The 22,420-nt window shown below is 42.0% G+C and overlaps 1 protein-coding gene across 1 annotated transcript in view; it reads right to left on the bottom strand.

The window, feature by feature from the left end:
• The window catches only part of LOC144672834 (scavenger receptor cysteine-rich domain-containing protein DMBT1-like), a 42,024-nt gene that overhangs the window by 8,191 nt on the left and 11,413 nt on the right, over positions 1-22,420 (bottom strand). The window contains exons 7-13 of the mRNA XM_078534815.1: positions 21,082-21,396; positions 17,955-18,269; positions 15,610-15,924; positions 11,194-11,508; positions 6,193-6,507; positions 4,584-4,898; positions 204-518 (exon numbers count right to left, since the gene is read on the bottom strand). Coding sequence (XP_078390941.1) covers positions 204-518; positions 4,584-4,898; positions 6,193-6,507; positions 11,194-11,508; positions 15,610-15,924; positions 17,955-18,269; positions 21,082-21,396 — 2,205 coding nt within the window. The remainder of the gene's footprint in view (positions 1-203; positions 519-4,583; positions 4,899-6,192; positions 6,508-11,193; positions 11,509-15,609; positions 15,925-17,954; positions 18,270-21,081; positions 21,397-22,420) is intronic.

The raw sequence follows: 22,420 nt of genomic DNA, 5'->3' as shown, positions 1-22,420 counted from the left end.
CGTCTCTCTGATGAGTATTAGACCCCGGTTCTATTTCCCCGACCTATCTCTCTTGACCAACAACTTTCGTTTCAGCAGGAGCCTCAGGATCCTGCTTTGAAACTAACAAATAGTGCACAATTGCACTTCACTCTAATGTGTCATTTCAAATGAGGACTGATACGATTTCTTAACCCTCTATTAAAAAAGTGCAACATCTTTACCTGAACATATAACGGACGCTGCCTCGCCAGGGCTACAGTTATGTTCTCCGATAGAATTGGATTGGCACTGGGATAATTTAGACTCTGTTCCATTGCAGTTGACTTCATCCAACCAGAAGAAACTCGTTGCAGCTCCAAAATGAGCATTTCCAGGGGCTGATTTGGGTGTTCCACAACCCAGTTCCATACAAGCAACTTGTGCATCAAACATGTCCCAACTATCATCGCAGACTGATCCCCAGGTGTTGTTGTAATACACTTCCACTCTGCCGGAACAGGAGCCAATCCCATCCATCAAACGAATTTTAATCGAATCTAAGGAAGGAAAACAGTAGTTAAAGGTAATATTCAAGCGAAATTCATTTCACCAGATTCAAAGTGAAGTCAATATATCAATGTCTCCTGTGTTTCCATGCTTCCTTCAGAATCCTAAGTTTGTAATTTCTTTGACCTGCACAAAAACATTGCAATGTTTGGAATCTAAAGTCATCTCAATGACCATTCAGCTGAACCTAAAATGAAGGTCAAGGTCATTGTCTGTGGTGGGATGGATCACAGGAAGACGTCAGCCCAAAATTTCGATTCCAAAAACCGAACAGGTGGACATTTGCAACAATTTCGGTGTTTTTCCTAACCTCCTGAATGTGATCGGAATCTAGAAGTGCAACCTGTTGATTGGCAGAGCCACACGTGGGCCGCCATATGTCTGTGCATTGTTGGGTGTCTAAGGCGCTCAAATGAAATTCAAGACTGGATATTTTTTTCAACACCTCATTCTTGTTGCAATTGTTTTCCAAAGTCAAAATTTTCTGCTGAACAAAGGGAAGTAAGGTGGCTGCTCCACACAACCTGCTCACAGGTTGGCCTTCTGTCCGGATGGTTACTCCAGCAGTTTCAAATACTTTGTAAATATAGATTTCTGTTCTCTAATTTCACACCCCGTTGTGCCAGAGATCTACCAGGAGATTCACGTCTCATCTGGAACAGTTCAGGCAAATTTCAGAAGGCAATCAAGAGATTGCATTTGCTTTTGATGGGCCCACATTGATATCAGAGTCAGTGGGTCTGTGGAGATATGGCTTCGTAAATACCAGACGCTCAAAATGGTTGTCACCCAAGTTAAAATCTAATCACTGAGGGATTATCAGAGCTGAAATCAAAGTAAATTCCATGCGCTTGGTAAATGTCACAATTGAAGTCATTGTGGAGAAGCACGGTCACATGACCCAAGCCCTGGACAATTGGTCAATGTGGTCTTCCAAATTTTGTCTTCACAGAGGCATTGTAGAATTGACATCCACTGGGCAGGGGAGCAGAAAAGAGTCTGAGGAACCAGCCTCAACACCGCAAAACGGGCTTGATCGTAAAATTCTTTCATGAACACCTGACAAATGGATTAATGACAGAAAAGCCAAACGTCCACCAGCTCCAGTCGTTTCGTGGGTTTTTTATATCAAGAACCAGGCAGTAAGTCATCTGGGTGGAGCCCCAACCCAAGGGAAACCCTCTCTCTTCTGACTTTGAAATCTGGAACGCCCAAAATGTTATAATTTTCCTATGGCCTTCAGGCTGCAAAATACTGGATTTTTACTACGTGAATAGAGTCACGGTCAAGGGCAGTTCCAAGCCTGTACCGATGTAATGAGAGTTTCAGCTACAATGAAGCCTTCGGAAAATAGAATGTTGAGGCCCGAACACTTGGTCCAGTCTGCAAAGTCCAGTAACTAAGGAGACATGATTCTGAATATGTTTAACATTGTAAGTGTTAATCATGGATTTATATCATTTTTCTTATTTGAAAGCAAATGTCAGCAGAACTCTCCAGGAAGACCTTGAGGGTGTTTAGCGATCAACTGGATTGGAGAGTGAAGGGCAGTGAGGATGAACAAAGAAGATTAAAGCCAATCAGTGCCAGGGACTGGAGACATTTGCTTATCATGTGGCTATGTAGTGACAAGAGCAGAATTTGATCAAATGTTTGGCAGTGATGATTTGTTTATAGGAAGGAAAGTTTTGGTGTATTCTGTGGATTTCTTTTTTAGCTAGTCTAGAGCAGACACTACCTGTGTTCGCTTGAACAAATGGGTCGTTAACCCCTGTCTGTCTCTCCTGTGGTCGATTCTTAGAAGGCACCAAAACAACATGATATTTCAAATCGGAATTTATGTTTTCCTAAAACTGTGGAAACAAATGAATTTTGATCTGAACATATGATAGACGCTGTCTCGCCAGGGCTGCAGTTGTGTTCTCTCAAGGTCTTGGCTTGACATTGCGGTTGGCTCGACTCATTACTTTTGCAGTTAACATTGTCCAGCCAAAAGGGACCAGGAGTTGCACCAAAAAGTGCACCGCCAGGGACTGATTTGACCGCTTCACAGCCCAATTCCTGATATACAACCTTTGCATCAAGCACATCCCAGTCATCATCACTTTCTGCTCCCCAAGTCTAATTATAATATATCTCCAATCTTCCAGAACAGGAGTTTGGCCCATTGATCAACCACACTGGGATCTCATCTACAGGAGGGAAGGCTGAAAGGAAGAAGATGACTTAACAATCTATTGAAATACCCATAAGCTCAGCAGGACGGGTGGCGCAGTCAGTCGCATCGGTGTAGCTGAGAAGAAATGTCCGGCTTACAATTGAAATCCAGGACCAGAGGAAAAGCGATATTACATTCCTAACTGGGTCTAGCATATTCATTCTAATCATGTCAAACAAAGCAAAACGGCTTCTGTAAGCGTTAAGAGACGAGAGCCTCAATAATAGCTCTGGCCAATGGGGAGTGGGTCTATCCTCTAGCGTATCTGGCTTCCGGCGGTTGACCTGCTACAAGTAAAACAAGCCTTGTCGTCAGATGGAAACGATTATTTCACCAGGCTTTGCCGCTCCAGGCGTGTGTCACGAAGAGAGATTAATATTTATAATGATTTTGGGAATTTTTAAAAATTGAACTTGAAGTACTGTCCGCGCCTATGTGTCTTTGTGTGTGGCTTAATGAGTTTGAAGCCAGCTAGTCTGCCTTCTTTGATGTATAGTCGTTTGATATGTTAATTAAATATACTTAAGGATAGAAAGTAAATATTACCTTCGCATCTGCATTGAAAATAATGGGGAAAATGTTACACCTAGCTAGGAGAGACACAGCAACGTGATTATATTACTAACGAAATTGATGGAATGAAATGATTATTGTTAGGGGTGGTAACATTTAAAACCAACAACAAAATCAATGGAACAGTTAGATTCAAAGGGAATGCGAATTGTAAACCCAAATGAGTTTGTGTGTGTGAGGGAGAAGCAGTTAAGGTCTCAGCAGCCTGTAAGCCCAGGACTGTGTCTACAAAGGAACCAAATCATGTTCAATTCGTAAGGTCAAATGTGCTTTGCCTGGTTAATGTCTAACGGCTTGGTGAATATTTACCTGGATGTGATCAATTTGCGGATTTGTTGAAAAGCTATTAGTGTAGTATTTGGTAAACTTGTGTATGTGTTTGCTTGATTGTTAAAATAGGAGATGTTAAAATTAGTTTTAAATCAATTCACTCTCGAGACTTGATCTCCCTGTTCCTGTATTCAGAGCTGCTCCTCAAACAGGTCAATTGAAAATATTGGCTATGACAGTTCTTCAAGTTCCGCTCCGTGATATAAGTAACTCAGCCTTTACCAACTGCTCTGTAATAACAGTGGAGAATCCCACATTTGGCTGAAACTGCGGGGTCAAATCTACCACCACCTGCTTTAACATAACTCATTTTTATCTTTGCTACGTTTCAGCTACAAGAGGACATGACTAGCTGATGTTACATCATTATAACAGTAGCTCTGTGCAACGGGGTGCTAAGACCCTCCCTTCGGGCGATATTTTGAGCCTTGCCTAAATGCGGCAGCCGTTTTTCCCGCCCCCAGGACGATACACAGTTGCAAAGGGCATTTGTGCATCTGAATGTCGATTAAGTAGTACGCAGTAAGTCGTAAAATCTGAGGTCAACGCAATATTGGCTATTTAATTACTCCTAAAGTGACGTTTCGTTCTGTTTCAAGGCATATCCCCTTTAGCGGGAGTTTTGCGCCAACTAACAGGATCACGAGTGCTGGATGATGCATAGCAGCGACAAGGATTCATAGAGTTATAGATTCATGACAGCTAATAAGAAGGGCATTGCACGGATCAGTGCCGTGTCGACTCTCTGTTGAGCATTAGGACCCGTCCCATTTTGCTCGAGACGAGCAACTTTACTCTCAGCAGGAGCTCATGCTATTCAGCATTGAGGCGAGCTAATGGTGCACATTTGTGCTTCACTCACATGTGTTATTTCAAATTAGGACTGACATCTTTGTTACACTTCTAACAAAATAAAGAAATGCATGATCTTTACCTGAACATATAACGGATGCTGCCTCGCCAGGGCTGCAGTTATGTTCTCCGAGAGACTTGGATTGACAGTGGAATATATTAGACTCTGTTCCATTGCATTTGACATCATCCAACCAGAATGGACTCGTTGCAGCTCCAAAATGAACATTTCCAGGGGCAGATTTGGCGAGTCCGCAACCCACTTCCTTACAAACAACTTGTGCATCAAGCATGTCCCATCTATCATCACAGACTGATCCCCAGGTGTTGTTATAATACACTTCCACTCTGCCGGAGCAAGAATCAATCCCATCTATCAATCGAATTTTAATCAATTCTAAAGTGAGCAACAAAACAGAAGGTTTTGAAAATCTTCGTGCGATAGCTACTTCACCAGAAACAAAGTGACACAAAAATATTATTTTTTCCTGTGTTTTCATGTATTCTTCTCAATGATAAAGTTTATTTTTTGGCCTGCACAAACCGAAATGAGTTTCAGCGTGAGAGGGAGAATCAATTAATTTCTACCCAGCCTGTAAGCCTAGGACTGTTTCTGCGAAGGTACCAAATTGCAAGGAGTCTCATTTTGAATTCGGAAGTTCAAACGTGCTTTGCCTGCTGTCTATTTAAGATCTATGGGTTGGGTTACTGTTGCTTTTGTAAAGATTTGCCTGGGAGTGATTAATTAGCGGATTTGTTTAACAGTGATTATACTCATAATTGTAGACATGAACACATGTTTAATTTGTTGTTAAATTACGAAATGTATAATTTTGTTTGATATAAATAATCTCTGCAGGCTTGGTGGTCTTATTCCTGAATTCAGAGCTGCATCACAAACTTACCAATTTAAAACATAGGTTATGATAGTTTTTCAAAATTCATTCTGTGCTTTAAACAACACAATTACCAACTGCTGTGTCATAACAGCGGGCAATCCACATGCAGCTGAAAATGCGGGGTGAAATGTCCCAGATCCTGCCTTCACAAGCCTCGTTTTCCTCATTGCTAAGTTGCTGCATCACGAGGATATCACTTTCGGAGGTTACTCCTTGATACCAGTTGCTCTATGCAATGTGAAAGTTAGATGTTCCATTCGAGCGAAATGGAAATCAGGCGTGCATTAATCTGCCGGTGTTAGCGCGCCCAGTACGATATTCAGTTTCGATGGGCCTCAGTGCATCTAAATATCGGGTAAATCGTTATCGGGGAAGTCGTATAACGTGAGGACAACATAATATTGGCGAATCAGTTCCCCCTTAATGTGCATTTTTATTTGTATTCAATTCATGTCCATGCATTTTCTGGAGGTTTGTGCTGACTAACCCGATCACGAGTGCAAGATGCGGCATCACAAAGTCATAGATTCATGGAGTTATAGAGTCAGTACAGCTCATAAGAAGTTTTTTCGGCAGATCGATCCCGTGTCGAGTCTGCGGTTAGTGTTAAAACCGATCCCATTTCCCGATTTATCTCCCAGGACCACCAAGTTTAGTTTCAGCATGCGTTCACGCGATTCCGCTTTGACGCTAGTTAATGGTGCACAATTGTGCTTATCTTTAATGCGTTAATTCAAATCTGTTCTGGTACGTTTTTTAAACCGCTACTAAAAATATAGGCAAAATCTTCACCTGAACACACAACTGACGCTGCCTCGCCAGGGCTGCAGTTATGCTCTCCGATAAAATTGGATTGGCACTGGGATAATTTAGACTCTAGTCCATTGCAGTTGACATCATCCAACCAGAAGGAACTTGTTGCATCTCCAAAATGAGCATTTCCCGGGATTGATTTCGCGGGTCCGCACCCCAGTTCCTTACAAGCAACTTGTGCATCAAGCATGTCCCAACTATCATCACAGACTGATCCCCAGGTGTTGTTGTAATACACTTCCACTCTGCCCGAACAGGAACCGATCCCATCCATCAATCGAATATTAAGCATTTCTAAAGGTAGGAAGAAAACAGAGGGTTGAGAAACTCTTCAAACCAAATTTACATCACCAGAAACAAAGTTAAAGCAAAAATATTATTTTCTCCTGTGTTTTCATGTATTTTTCTGAATCTTAAAGATGTTATTTATGGACTGCACCAAACCATTGCACTGTAGGGAATCCATGTACATCTAAATGAGTCCTCTGCTGTACCTATAATGAGGATCAAAGTCATAGCCTGTGATGGCAATTATTGCAGGAAGGCTATTTCGCAGAATATGCACAAACATCTATTCCTTTAGCGAACGGGAGGACATTTCGAAAAAAAAATCGAGGTTCCGGTTCAATTTCCTGAGATGTGATAGGAATGGAAGAACTCAACGTGTTGGTTGACATAACCACAACTGGGAACGCTTGTGCCTACGCACTGTTCGGTTCCAAAGGCGTTGAACTGAAACTCAACAATGGGTATTATTAAAATGAATAAACTTCATTCTTTTGTCAAATGGCTTTTAAACAGAATAATTTCTGCTCAACAAAGGAAGGTAAGGCTCCATACCACATGATCACAGGTTGGCCTTCTGTCTGGAATGCAACTCCAGCAGTTTTAAGGACATATGAGTGTAGAATTCTGTTCTGGAATTTTACACCCCGTTATGACCAGAGAACAACTAAGAGACTTACATCAGACCTGGGACATTTCAGGCAAATTTTAAAAGGAGTTAAGGAGATTTAATTTTCTTTTGATGAGCCATCATTCATAACTGGTTAAGAGGACCTGCTGAGACTATGGCTTCATAAATACCTGACCCTCAGAATAATTGCCACACCTGTTAATAAAAAATAACAGAGGAACGTTCAGAGCTGAAACCTAAATCAACTCCAAACTCGTCATAAATGCCACATTTAAAGTCATTGTGGCGAGGCAATGTCACATGATCCAAGCCCTCGGGCCAATGGTCATTTTAGTCTCCTCAGCTTTGTTTTCACAGTCAGACTGAACCTTCAACATCAACTGGGCAGGAGAGCAGCAACAAGGCTGGGGAATCATTCTCTGCTTCCAAAAGCTGGCGTGATTCCACAAATCTCGTATCAACACATGGCAAGAGTTCTAATCAGAGAAAAGCCAACTGTGTGGCGGCATCGTTCGTTTCCAGGGTGTCTGTACCATATAGCCAGGCATGAACTCACCTTGATGGAGCCCCAATAGGATGGAAACCTACCGCCTTCTGACTTTGAACCCTGCAAATCCCGAAATCTGATATTAATTTTCCGATAAATTTCACGCTGCAAAACTATTTCCCTCTACCAGATTTTCACTGTGTGAATAGAGGCATCCTGAAGATCTGATCCAAGGCTATACGGATGTAATGAGAGTTTGAACTATAAAGTTATGATTGGTAAGTACAATTTCGAAGCCGGAGCACGATAACAATTCAGCACAGGCAAGTAACTAAGCGTAAATCATTCTGAAAATCTTTATGACTGCAAGTTTTTAGCACAGATTTCTATGTTTTTATTGAAACCAAAATTCAGCAGAACTATCCAGATGGACCTTGGCGTTTCATAAGATTTTAGCTGGTTTTGAGACCGAGGGGGGAAATGAGGATAAACAGATAAGGGTAAAGACAAGAATTGCTAGGGACTGAAGACATCTGCTTATCATGTGGCTGTGTAGCAATGAGATTAGAATATGAATAATGCAATGCTGAACTGACTAGTTGTGTATAAAAAGATGGTTCTCCTGTGACCCAAAGAGTTTTATGTTAGCTCGTCTTAGGCAGGCTTTGCCTGTATTTGCTTGAATAAAGCCGTCGTTAACCTCTACCTAAGTCTCCTGTGCTCGATTGTTGGAAGATACCACGACAATATGATATTTCAAATCAGTGCTTATTTAATGTCAGAAAATAATTGGAACAAATCAAAATTTTCCTGAACATATGACAGCCGCTGCATCGCCAGGGCGGCAGTTGTGTTCTCCCAAGGCCTTGACTTGACATTGCTGTAGGCTCGATTCATAGCCTTTGCACTTAACATCATCCAGCCAAAATGAACCAGGAGTGGCACTGAAATGGGCACCACGAGGGGCTGTTTTGACCGCTCCCCAGCCCACTTCCTCAAATACAACCTTTGCATCAAATGTGCCCCAGTCATCAGCACGGACTGCTCCCCAAGTGTCATTATAATGTAACTCCACTCTTCCAGAAGAAAAGTCTTTTCCATTTATCAATCGCCCTGGGATGTCGTCTCATGGAGTGAGGGCTGAAAGAAATAAATTAACTTAACATTGTGTTGAAATCATAGGTTGAACAGGCCAGTTGGCTGAATGAGTCCTCTCCGTTCCTCTGAGAAGGTAGATGCGGCTTCGAGACGCAACCCACAAGCAGAGGAAAAGGGATGGGACATTTCTAACGGGGTCTAGCATGTTGATTCTACTCCTGTCACACATTGCAATACGGCTGCTGCAAGCGTTAAGAGACGAGATCCTCACCGGTTACTCAGTTTGATGGAGAGTGGGTTCAGCCGTTCGTATATCTGGCTTCAGGCGGCGGACCTGCCCCAAGTAAAACAAGCCAAGGAATCAAATGTGAACGAATGTTTCGTTAGCCTCATCCACATCCAGGCGTTTGTCATGAGGAGGCATTAATCTCTATAATGTTATTGGAAATAATTTTCAAATTAGGATTCAAGTAGGGTTTGTGCCTGTATATTTGTGTGAGTTGTGTGTGTGTGTTTGTGGGTGTGTGTTTGCATGAGTTGTGTGTGTGACTTAATAGGATTAAAGCCAGCTATCCTGGGTGCTCTTATGTATAATTGTTTCAGTTGTTAAGTAGGTACGTGTAAATGTAGAATGTAAAGATTACCACAATGATATGGAGGCGTTGGAGAGGGTGTAGATGAGGTTTACCTGGATGCTGCCTGGTCTGGAGGTTATTAGTTAGGATGACAGGTTGGAGAAACTCTGATTGTTCTCAATGGAGCTACGGAGATTGAGGGGCGACTTGATAGATGTTTACAAAATATGAGTGGCATTGACAGAACAGATAGTCAGAATTTTTTTCCCAGGGTGGAAAAGTCAATTACTAGGGGGCATAGATTTAAGGTGAGAGGAGAAAACTATAAAGGAGATGTGCGGGGCAAGTCTTTTACGCAGAGGGTAGTGAGTATCTGGAATTCGCTGCCAGAGGAGTTGGTGGAAGCAGGTACGATAGTGATGTTTAAGAGACAGCTTGACAAACACATGAATAAGATGGGAATAGAGGGATTCGGACTCCGGAAGTGCAAAATGTTTTAGTTGACTGGCAATATGATCGGCGAAGGCTTGGAGGGCCGAAGGGCCTGTTCCTGTGCTGTAATGTTCTTTGTTCTCTTTCTTCTTTGTTCTGTTCGCAATGAAGGGTAAAGTTAAAAATCGTGCACCTAGCTAGGAGACGCAAAGCAATGTGTTTATATTCCGAAAATAAATGGTGGAATTAATTGATTATTGTTAGGAGGAGTAAAATTAAAGCACACTAGTAATATAATGAAAAAAAATGATTGAATGGTTAATCCAGATATATAACGAATGGACCTTGTGTGTGTAAAGCAGAGGCTTTTAACATCTTAGCAGCCTGTAAACATAGGCCTGTGTCTGCAACAGAACCAAATTGATAGGGACCTCATTTTAAACTCTTAAGCTCAAATGTGCTTTTCCTGGTGTCTGCACAAAGTCTATGGGCTACTTTTGCCTTGGTGAAAGTTTACCTGGGAGTGATTAATTTGCGGAATTATTTAACAGCAATTATACTAGTAATTTGTAGGCATGTGTATGTGTTAATTTTGTTATTAAATTAGGAAATCCTTATTTTAGTTTGACTTAAATGATCCCCGGAGGCTTGGTGGCCTTATTCCTGAATTCTGAGCTGCATCTCAAACATACCAATTGAATAAGTAGCGAATGACAGTTGTTCAACTTTCCGTCTGTGACTTAAATAACTCAGCCTTTAGCAACCTGTTGTGTCATAACAGCGGGCAATGCCACATACGTCTGAAAATTCGCGGTGAAATTTCGCACCTGCTGACTTCGTATGACTCATTTTCCTCATTGCTACGTTTCTGCTACATGAGGCTATCACTTGGCCCGGTTACATCATTTTAAGAGCTTATTGTGCATCGTGAAACCTAGATGTTCCGTTCTGGCGAAATTTAATTCAGGCCTGAATTCATCGGCCGTGGTTAGCGCTCCCTGTGCAATATTCATTTCCGATGACCCTCAGTGCATCTGAATATCGGATATGTCGCTATTGAGTAAATCGTACAACATGATATTGGAGATTTATTTTCCCCTAAATATGAATTTTCCTTCTCTTTCAATTCATGCCCATTCATTATCTGGAGGTTTGTGCTGAATATCCCGATCAAGAGTGCAAGACGATGCATTATAGAGTCATGGGTGCATATAGTAATAGAGTCATTACAGCTAATGAGAAGCATATTCGCAAGATCGATTGCGTATCGACTCTCTGTTGAGTAATAAAACCAGTCCCATTTCCCAGATTTATCTTTCTAGGCCACCAAGAATAGTTTCAGCAGGAGTTGATGCGATTCTGCTTTGAATCTACCTAATGGTGTACAATTAAGCTTCACTGTCATGCATTAATTCAAATTAGGACTGATACGTTTTTTAAACCGCTACTAAAACAACAGACAACATCATTACCTGAACATATAACCGACGCTGCCTCGCGAGGGTTGCAGTTATGTACTCCGATAGAATTGGATTCGCACTGCAATAATTTAAACTCTGTTCCATTGCAGTTGACTTTATCCAACCAGAAGGAACTCGTGGCAGCTCCAAAATGTGCATTTCCAGGGGCTGATATGGCGGGTCCGCAACCTAGTTCCTTACAAGCAACTTGTGCATCAAACATGTCCCAACTATCATCACAGACTGATCTCCAGTTGTTGTTGTAATAAACTTCCACTCTGCCGGAGCAAGAATCGATCCCATCCATTAATCGAATTTTAATTAATTCTAAAGGGAGGAATAAAAGAAAAGGCTCAGAAACTCTTCAAGCGAAATTTGCTTCACCAGAAACAAAGTGAAGTCAACAATATTATTGTCTCGGCTGTTTCCATGTACTATTTTGGATAATTAACTTGTTTCTTTTGTTCTGCAACAAAACATTGCAGTGCAGGGAATCGATTTTCATGTAAATGAATCCGCCGCTGCGCCTATTATGAGGATCAAATTCATAGTCTGAGAATGGGAGGTTTTGAGAAAGACTATAGGCCACAGTATGCAGAAACATCGACTCCTTCACCTAACGAGAGGACAGTTCGAAAAATTCGAAGCTCCGGTGAAGTTTCTGAGATGTGAAACGAATTGAATAACTCAAATGTGTTGGTTGACAGAGCCACAAGTTGCCGCGCTTGTGAACACGCACTATTTGTTTCCAAGGGTATTGAACTGAATCTCACCACTGGATACTTTTAAAATGTAAATAATTCAATCTTTTGGCAATTATTTTTTAAATGCCACATTTTCTGCTCTACAAAGGGACGTAAGGTGGCTGCTCCACACCACCATGTCCCAGCTTGGTCTCCTGTCTGTAAGGTGGATCCAGTAGTTTTAAATACATTGTAATTGCACATGTATTAGCTGGAATTTCACACCTCCTAAAGCCCAGAGAACTACTAAGAGACTCACATCACACCTGGGACATTGCAGGTGAATTTCAAAAGTAGTTCAGGCTATTTAATTTGCTTCTGACGAGCCTACATTGATACATGGTTACGTGGATCAGCTGAGACTGCGGCTACATAAATACCTGACCCTCAAAATAGTTGCCACCCCTGTTAACAACTAATGACAGATGAATTATCAGAGCTGAAATCACAGTCAATTCCATGCGCTTGATAAATGCCACATTTGAATTAATTGTGGCAAGGGAAGGCCACATGGCCCAACTCCCTCGGGCCATTGGTCATTTCAGTCCTATATGCTTTGTCTTCATATTCAGACATGGCCTTAAACATCAACTGGGCAGGAGAGCAGCAACCAGGCTAGGGAAGCAGTCTCAGCCGCGCAATGCTGGCGCGATTCCACAAATCACTGATCAACACCTGCCAAGTATTTAAATCACAGGAAAGCCAATTCTGCAGCCGCATCTATCGGTTCCAGGGTTTCTGAATCTGATAATCAAGCATGAACTCACGGTTATGGAGCCCCATTAGGAAGGAAACCCTGTGCCTTCTGACTTTGATGTCTGGAACTCCCTACATCTGATGATAATTTTCCAATGTCCTTCATGCTGCAAATCTCGTTCCCTATACCCGATTTTTACTGGGTGAATACAGCCCCCGCAAGATCTGATCCAAGGCTGTACCGGTCTATAGCGGGTTTCAGCTACAATGTTGTGATCGGTAAGTAGAATTTCGAAGCCGGAGCATGATAACCAGTCAGCACAGGCAAGTAGCTAAGGATACATCATTCTAAAAATCTTTATGACTGCGATGTTTTAGCACGGAATGGTATGTTTTAATTGAAACCACAGTTCAGCAGAACTATCCAGATAGGCTTTGGTGGGTCATACGGGATTAAGCGGTTTGGAGAGCCAGGGGGGTAATGAGGATAAACAGCTAAGGCTGAAGACAAACAGTCCCACGGGCTGGAGACACGTGATTCTCACGTGACTGTGTAATGATGAGTTTAGAATCTAAAAAATGCAATATTGAGCTGATTAGTTCTGTCTAAAAAGACGATTCTCCTTTAATCGGTAGAGTTTTATTTTAGCTAGTCTCAGGAAGACTCTCCCTGCATTTGCATGAATAAAACGATCTCTAACTTCTTTCTCAGTTGCCTGTGGTCGATTCTTGGAAGTAGCCATGAGTTTATGGTTTTTCAAATCTGTGCTTATTTTTTGTCCGACAATAATTAAAACAAATCGTTTTTTTGTCTGCACATATAACAGACGCTGCCTCACCAGGGCTGCAGTTGTGATCTCCCAACCCGTCGGCTAGACATAGCACTAAGTTCGATTCATTGCCTTTGCATTTAACATTATCCAGGCAAAAGGAACCAGGAGCTTCACCAAAATGGGCACCATGAGGGGCTGATTTGACCGCCCCACAGACCAATTCTTCACTTGCAAATTTTGCATCAAGTATGTCCCAGTCACCATCACAGACTGCTCCCCAAATCTCATTATAATGTATCTTCACTCTTCCAGAACAGGAGTTTGACCCATTGCTCAATCGCATTGGGATCTCATCTAAAGGATTGAGGAGTGAATGAAATAATTTAACTTTACGTTGTATTGAAATACACACTGAGCAGCTCGGGTCGTGGATTGATTCGCCTCCATGTCTCTGATTTGGAAGATGTGGCTTCAATGCGCAATCCAGGACCCGAGCAGCAGGGATGGCACATTACTGATGGGGGCTAACATGTTGATTCCAATCCTGTCAAACATTCCAATACAGCTTGGAAACGTTAAGAGACGAGAGCCTCATTGTTTGCTCAGCTCGATGGGGATTTTCCCTAACATCTGGCGTACTTGGCATCCGGCGGTGGACCTGCTCCAAGTAAAACAATCCATGAAATCAAACGTTAACGAATATCTCAACAGCCTCCAGGCATGTGTCATGAAGAGATATTAATCTTTATCATGTTAATGGAAATAATATTTAAATTGGGCTGGATGTAGTGTCTCTGTCTATGTGTTCGTCCATGTGTGGTTTATTTGGATTAAATCCAGCTCATTTGGCTTCATTCATGTACAATAGTTTGAGATGTTAATTAAATGTACGTAAGGAAAGAAGGGAAATGTTACTGTCACATTTGCATTAAAAGAATTGGGAATATCTTGCACATAGTTAGGAGATAAAAATCAACGTGTTGAAGTTACAAATCAGGTTGATGGAATGACAGGATTATTGTTGGGAGCGGTAAATTTATATCAAACCAGTAAAAGAAGGGAAAATATACTTTAAAATGGAAAGCTATGTGTAAACCAAAATGGTTTTGTGTGTGTGAGGAATAAGTAGTTAAAATCTCACCATCCTGTAAAACTAGGACTGTGTCTGCACAGGTAACAAATTGCAAGGAGCCTCGATTTCAATTCGTATGTTCAAACGTGCTTTGTCAGGTATCTGCTTAAATTCTTGGAGAAGACTTATCTGGGAGTGATAAATTTGCGGTTTCGTTCAAAAGTCATTCAGATAGTAATTTGTATACATGTGTCTGTTTTTAATTTGTTGATAATTTGGGAAATGTTTAGTTTAGCTTTTTATCAATTCGTTCTCCGGATTGGTGGCCTTATTCCTGAATTCAGAGCTGCATCTCATATATACCAATTAAAAACATAGGCTATGACAATTGTTTAAGTTTCCTTTTGTGTTCTAAATAACTCAGCCTTTATCAACTGCTGTGTCGCAACAGCGGACCATCCCACGTGCGGCTAAAAATACGCCGTCAAATTTCCCAACTCCTGCCTTCTCATCACCCGTGCTCCTCATTCCTAAGTTTCTGCTTTGGGAGGATGTCACTTGCCCAGGTTACTTCATTATAACAGTAGCTCTGTGCAATTTGCGGGTTAGATACGCCGTCCGGGCGATATTTTTAGTCTGGCCTTAATTGATCGGCCGTGTTTTACGATAGTCTTCTCTAATGGGGCTCAGTGCATCTGAATATCAGTTACCTCGTTAGCGGGTAAGTCGTATAACGTGAGGTCAACAAAATATTTGTAACTTGTTTCCTCCAAAAAATGTCAACTCATACTGCTACAAATCTTGACCATGCAGAATCTGGAATTCTATGCTGTCTAACACGGTCACGGTTGCTAAATAATGCATCACAATGTCTTGGGTTCAGAGAGTTATAGAGTCATTGCAGCAAATAAGGAGAGTCGAAAGATCTATTACATGGCCACACTCTGCTGAATATTAGAAACGGCCCAATTTCCCCAAAGTTTCTCTCTGGTCCACGAAGTTCAGTTTCAGCAGGAGTACATGTCATTGTGCTTTGAAAAAATCACATGGTGCACGACGGTGCTTCACTTTAAGGTGTAATTACAAATTAGGTTAGACAACTTTATTAAACTACTTAGAAAATAATGAAAGGCAAAATGTGTACCTGAACATATAACGGACGCTGCCTCGTTAGGGCTGCAGTTGTGTTCTCCGATAGAATTGGACTGGCACTGTAATAGCTCAGACTCCGTTCCGTTGCAGTTGACTTCATCCAACAAGAAGGAACTCGTTGCAGTCCCAAAATAAGCATTTCTGGGGGCTGAGTTGGTGGGTCCGCAACCCAGCTCTTGACAAGCAACTTGCGCATCAAGCATGTCCCAACTATCATCACAGACTGATCCCCAGGCGTTGTTGTAATACACTTCCACTCTGCCGGAACAGGAGCCAATCCCATCCATCAATCGAATGTTAATGGAATCTAATGGAAGGAAGGAAACAGAAGGTTATCAACATCTTAAAGCTAAATTCACTTGAGCAGAATCAAAGTGAAGTCAACAATATTATTGTCTCCTGTGTATTCATGTTTCCTTCCGCATTTTAAATTTGGTTTTTGCGCCTGCACAATAGCATTGCAGTGTAGGGGATCGATTATCATCTGAATGGCCTTTCTGCTGATCCGAAAATGAAGATCAAGGTCAATGTCTGTAGTGGGAAGGGTCGCAGGAGGACCTCAACCCAAAATATGCAGACTTTTCGATTCCTTTACTAAGCAGGTGAACATGTGCAACAATGCAGTATTCTTCGTAAATTCCTGAGATGTGATCAGAAGTTTAAATTCAACATGTTGTTTAACAGGACCATAGCGGGCACCCTTGTATCTACGTACTGTTGGGTGTCAAAGGCGCTAAAATGAAAGTCAATATTCGATATTGAAAAAAAAGAAACACCTCATTCTTTTTGCAATTTTTTTTCCAAAGTCAACATTTTCAGCTCAATAAAGTGAAGTAAGTTGGCTGTTCCACACCACCTGATCACACCTTGGCCTTCTGCCTGCAAGGTATCACCAGCCGTTTCGTGGACAATGTAATTATAGATTTCTGTTCTGGAATTTCACAGATCGTTGGCCAGGGATCTACCAGGAGGCTCAGATCACATCTGGGAATGTAAATTTCATGCAAATTTCAGAAGGAAATCAGGAGATTGCATTTGCTTTCGATTAGCCCACATTGATACTGGATCCAGTGGATCTGATCAGACTAGGACTCCATAAATGCCAGTCCCTGAACATAGTTTGCACCCATGTTAATTAGTAATCACAGAGGGATTTTCAGAGCTGAAATGAAAATCAATTCCAGAAGCTTGATAAATGTAACATTTTAATTCATTGTGGAGACGGAAGGTCACATGATGAAAACCCCGGGCCATACATTTTTTGGTCTGATATATTTTGTGTACGCGGGCAGACTGGAACTTTCACGTTAACTGGGCCGGAGAGCAGGAAAGAGGCTGGGGAAGCAGCTTTAACCGCACAAAACCGGATTGATTATCGAAATCCCTGATCAACAACATGCCAAATGGTTTACTGACAGAAAAGCCAATCTTGCAGCGGTGCCATTCATCCCAAGTGTTTTTGTTCCCTTTAGCCAGGCATAAACACATCTGGACGGAGCCCCAACACATTGGAAACCCTCTCTCTTCTGGCTTTGAATTCTGGAACTCCCGTTATGTGAGCTTAATTTTGCTATGGCCTATGTTATGACAGTTGTTCGACATTCCCTCTGTGATTTAAATAACACAGCCTTTATCAACTGCTGTGCCATAACAGCGGACAATCCCATATAGATCTGAAAATGCATCGTCAAATTTCACAATTCCTACGCTCGCATGACTCGGTTTCCTCATTGATATTTTTCTGCTACAGGAGGATATTACTTGCCGAGGTTACATCATTATAACAGTTGTTCTGTTTAACGCGGAGTTTAAATACACGGTTCGTGCGATATTGTTAGCCTGGGCTAAATTCATCGGCCGCCTTTGGTGCGCCCAGTACCAAAGTCGATTAAAATTGGCCTCAGTGCATCTGTTATCGGGAAAGTCGTTAGCGGATAAGTCGTACAACGTGAGGCCAACACAATATTTGAAATTATTTTTTTCTAAAAATATCTTCTCATCCTGTTACAAATCATGTTCATGCACAAACCGCGTCACGGTTGCGAGATGATGCATCAGCGTGTCGTGGATTCGTCGAGTTGTAAATTCATTACAGCTAAAATGAGGATACTTGACAGGTCAATACCGTGTCAACTGCCTTTTGAGTATTAAAACCGGCCCCATTACCCCGATTTATCTCTCCAGACCATCAGCCTTAGTTTCAGCAGGAATTCGTGGGGTTCTGCTTTGAAACTATCAAATTCTGCACAGTTGTGCTTCACTATAAGGTATAATTTGAAATTAGGTCTGACAACTATATTAAACAACTTAGAAAATGAAGAAAGGCAAGGTCTTTACCTGAACATATAACAGACGCTGCCTCGCCAGGGCTGCAGTGGTGTTCTCCGATAGAATTGGACTGACACTGGAATAGCTCAGACTCTGTTCCATTGCAGTTGACATCATCCAACCAGGAGGAACTTGTTGCAGCTCCAAAATGAGCACTTCCAGGGGCTGATATGGCGGGTCCGCAACCCAGTTCCTTACAAGCAACATGCGCATCCAGCATGTCCCAGCTATCATCACAGACTGATCCCCAGGTGTTGTTGTAATACACTTCCACTCTGCCGGAGCAAGAATCACTCCCATCCATCAATCGAATTTTAATCAATTCTAAAGGGAGCCAGAAAACAGAAGGTTTAGAAAATCTTCAAGCGAAATTTACTTCTCGAGAACAAAGTTAATTCAACAATGTTATTTTCTCTTGTGTTTTGATGTATTCTTCTGAACCTTAACGTTGCTTTTTTTTTTGGCCTGCACAAACGAAATGTGTTTCCGCTTTAGAGGGAGAAGTAATGAATTTCTAGCAAGCCTGTAAGCCTAGGATTGTGTCTGCCAACGAACCAGATTGCAAGGAGTCCCATTTTGAATTCGGAAGTTCAAATGCACTTTGTCTGCTGACTGTTTAAAGTATAAAGGTTACTGTTGCATTGGTGAAGATTTAGATGGGAGCGATTAATTAGCGGATTTGTTTAACAGTGTTAACACTAGTAATTTAATGGCATGTGTATGTGCTTAATTTGTTGCTAAATTACCAAATATTTTCTTTAGTTTGATTTAAATAATTGCTGGAGGCTTTGGAACAATTCGAGTTTCTGGGTAAGTTCCTGAGATGTGACAAGGATTTAAAACATCAACGTGGTGGTTGCCAGAGCGACAAGTTGGCAGCCTTATGCCTACGTGCTGTTGGGTTGCTAAGGCACTGAATTGAAAGACAACAATGGATATTAAAAACAAAGAAATCCCTTCATTCTTATTGGAATTATTTTTTTAAACTCAACATTTTCTGCTCAGCAAAGGATGGTAAGGTGGCTGCTCCACTCCACCTGATCACAGGTTGGCCTTCTGTCTGGCATGTAACTCCAGCAGCTTCAATAAGGTTGTATTTATTTCGTTTTGTTGCGGAATTTCACACGTCGTTTTGCCAGCGATCTACTAAGAGAGTCACATGACACCTGGCAATGTTCACAAAAATTTCAAACGTGATCAAGGAGATTTTCATTTGCATTTGAGAAGCCCACATTTATACTGGATTTAGTTGACCTGCTGAGACTATGATCGCATAAATGCCAAACCATGAACACATTTGTCAACCCTGTTAACAAATAATGACACGGGGATTTTCAGAACTGAAATAAAGGTCAATTCCATCCGCGTAATAAATTTCATATTTGAAGACATTACGAAGAATGGCGGTCGCATGACCCAAGACCTGGGCAATTGTCCATAAGTACATAAGAACGCAAGACGTTAGAGCAGGAGTAGGCAATTCAGCCCCTCGAGCCTGGCCCGACAATAATTACGCTCAGTACTCAACTCCTTTCGGCCTGAACTCCAATTTCCCGCCCTTTCCCCGTAGCTATTCAACCCATTTCAAATTAAAAAGCTGTCCATCTCATCCTTAAATTTATTCAGCGCCACTGCATCTACTGCTCTCTGAGGACGTGAATTCCACAGACTCACGACCCTTTGGAAAATGTATTCATTCTCATCTCTGATTTAAATCTACCACCCCTTTTCCCAAAACTATGGCCTCACGTTCTAGAATACCCCAGATGTAGCAACATCCACTCCACATCTACTTTGTCTATCCCCTTTAGTATCTTGTATAACCTTCAATTACATCTCATCTCATGCTTCTGAACTCTAGCGATTGCTCAACCTCTCATCATATGACAAGCCCCGCACCTCTGGGATCAATCTAGTGAACATCCCCTGAACCGCCTTCAGTCCAACTTCATCCTTCCTCAATTTAGCGGAGCAAAACTGTGCACAGTACTCCAGGTGCGGTCCCAACAATGCCTTGTACAGTTAAAAAAGCACTTCCCTATTTTTGTACTCTATTCCTTTAGCAATAAATGCCAAAAATAATTTTTCCTTCCTTGTAAACTGCTAAACCTGCATACTAGCTGTCAGCGATTCATGCACGAGGACACTCAGATCCCTTGATAATTTGTCTTCAACGGGAACCTGGAGCTTCCATGTCAATTGTCAGTAGAGCAGCAAAGAGGCTCGGGAAGCAGCCTCACTTCCGAAAAGTCGTCTTGTTTCTAAAAATCTCTGATCAAAACCTGGCAAGTGGTCGAATGACAGAAAAGCCAATCGTGCAGCAGCGTAAATCGTTTCACGGGATTTTCTGTCCGTTAACCATGCATAACGTCACCTGGTTGGAGCCACAATTATTCGAGTGGGAGGGTGAAAATTTGACCTGGAGGGAAACGGTCTCCTATATGACATTGAAGTCTGGAAACACGACACCTGATAGTAATTTCTCTATGGCTTTAAAGATGTAAAACTCCTTCCCTCTACTGGATTTTTACCATGTCAATAGAGTCACTCTCAGGGACAGTTCAAAGCCTGTACCAAGATAATGAGGGTTTGAATTACAATGGAGCCTTTGGAAAGTAGAATGTTCAGTCCCGAACACGTGATCCATGCAACAGGAGCCAGGCGCTAAGGACACATGATTCTGAATATCTTTAACATGTTAAGTGTTTAACGCGGATATCATTTTATATTTGAAACCAAAGAACATCAGAACTCTCCAGCAGCACATTGGGGGTCATTAGCGATTATCTGGACTGGAGGCTGAAGTGCGATGAGCAGAAACACATAAGGGTAAAGGACAAACTGTGTCCGCGCCTGGTGACACCTGCCTATCACGTGACTATGTGCTGACAATATGGTAATACGTTAAAACATTTTGTTCTTTATTAGTTGTACATAAAGAAGATAGATTTCCTTTAGTCGTTAGAGTTTTATTTTAGCTAGTCTAAGGCAGACTCTTCCTGCGTTCGTCTGAACCAAACGATTGTTAACCTCTGACTGACTCTCCTGTATTCAGTGCCTAGAAACCACCAGAACAACATGCTATTTTAAAATCAATTTATTTCTCCGCGGGTTGTGGAAACAAATCCATTTTTACCTGAACATATGACAGACGCTGCCTCGCCAGGGCTGCAGTTGTGTTCTCCCAAGGCGTTGGCTTGACATTGCACAAGGCTCGACTCATGACCTTTGCAATTGACATCATCCAGCCAAAAGGAACCAGGAGCTGAAGCGAAATGGGCATCGTGAGGGGCTGATTTGACCCCTCCGCAGCCCACTTCCTTACATACAACTCTCGCAGCAAGCATGTCCCAGCCATCATCACAAACTGCTCCCCAAGTCTCATTATAATGTATCTCCACTCTTCCAGAACAAGAGGTTGTCCCATTGATCAACCGCACTGGAATCTCATCTAAAGGAAGGGAAGACAAAATAAACAAAGTAAATCTGCATCGTCTCTTGAAATACATGCACATTCTGGACGTCTTATGATGCAGTGAGCCAAGTGCGTGTTGGCATTTGTGAAGCTCCGGCTATGAAACTCAACCCACGAGCAGAGGATAAATGTCACGGGGCCAACCAGATTGACTATAATTTTGTAATGCTGCCATTATGGCTATTGCAAGCGATAAGACATGAGAAATTCATTTTTAGCCATGCCTGATGCGGAGAACGCGCCTGATATTTTCTACCTGGCTTCAAGTGACGCACCTGCTCCGAGTCAAACAAGCTTTGGATGGAAATGCCTCGAGTGCTTAGTCGCCCTCCTCCGCCTCTCGGCTCTCTAACCCATATAAATATATACTCGCAACGTCAACATTTCCAATCTCCTTCCCTCCCCCGCCTCGTTTTGCTCAATGCTGTGTTCCCGCTGAATGGGCAAATTGCTTCCCGAGGAGGCAACATTACAACATCTGCCAAATATGTTCTCAATTCCGCTTTATAATTTCATCGATGTTGGCACATTCATGTCCAGGATTCTCTGTCCCATTAAACCCGTTCGAACTGTTTTGCTTCGTGTACAGAGCCTCTCGATGTCACCTATTACCAGGTTTTGAGGTTCAAGAACTGGCCCTCCAACTTGAATTCACTCAGTTCCATTCTCCAGTTGCGTGCGTACTCCACTACCCCATTTGCCACTTATTGCGATGCGTAAGTCTCATCGTCATTTACGGTTTTTATTCGATACTGGCACCTGACGGCTATTTTGAAATTTGTTCAAGATTCTTTGAGCGGAAGCACAAGTGTTAGATTATGCATTTTGGTAGGAATACCATGGACCGCCAATATGCAGCAAAGGTTTGAAATTTTGAACGGGGTGCAGGAGCAGACATACCTGGGTTTATATGTGCATTGATCGTTCAACGTGGCAAAACAAGCTGATACAGAGGTTAATAAAGCCCATGTAATTCCGGTTATTCTGACTGGTAGCCACA

Source organism: Cetorhinus maximus, unplaced genomic scaffold, assembly GCF_964194155.1.
Source record: "Cetorhinus maximus unplaced genomic scaffold, sCetMax3.hap1.1 HAP1_SCAFFOLD_72, whole genome shotgun sequence".
In the NCBI taxonomy this organism is placed as follows: domain Eukaryota; kingdom Metazoa; phylum Chordata; class Chondrichthyes; order Lamniformes; family Cetorhinidae; genus Cetorhinus; species Cetorhinus maximus.
Note: the sequence above shows the minus strand (reverse complement) of the source record. Positions and strands in the feature narration are given on the sequence as shown.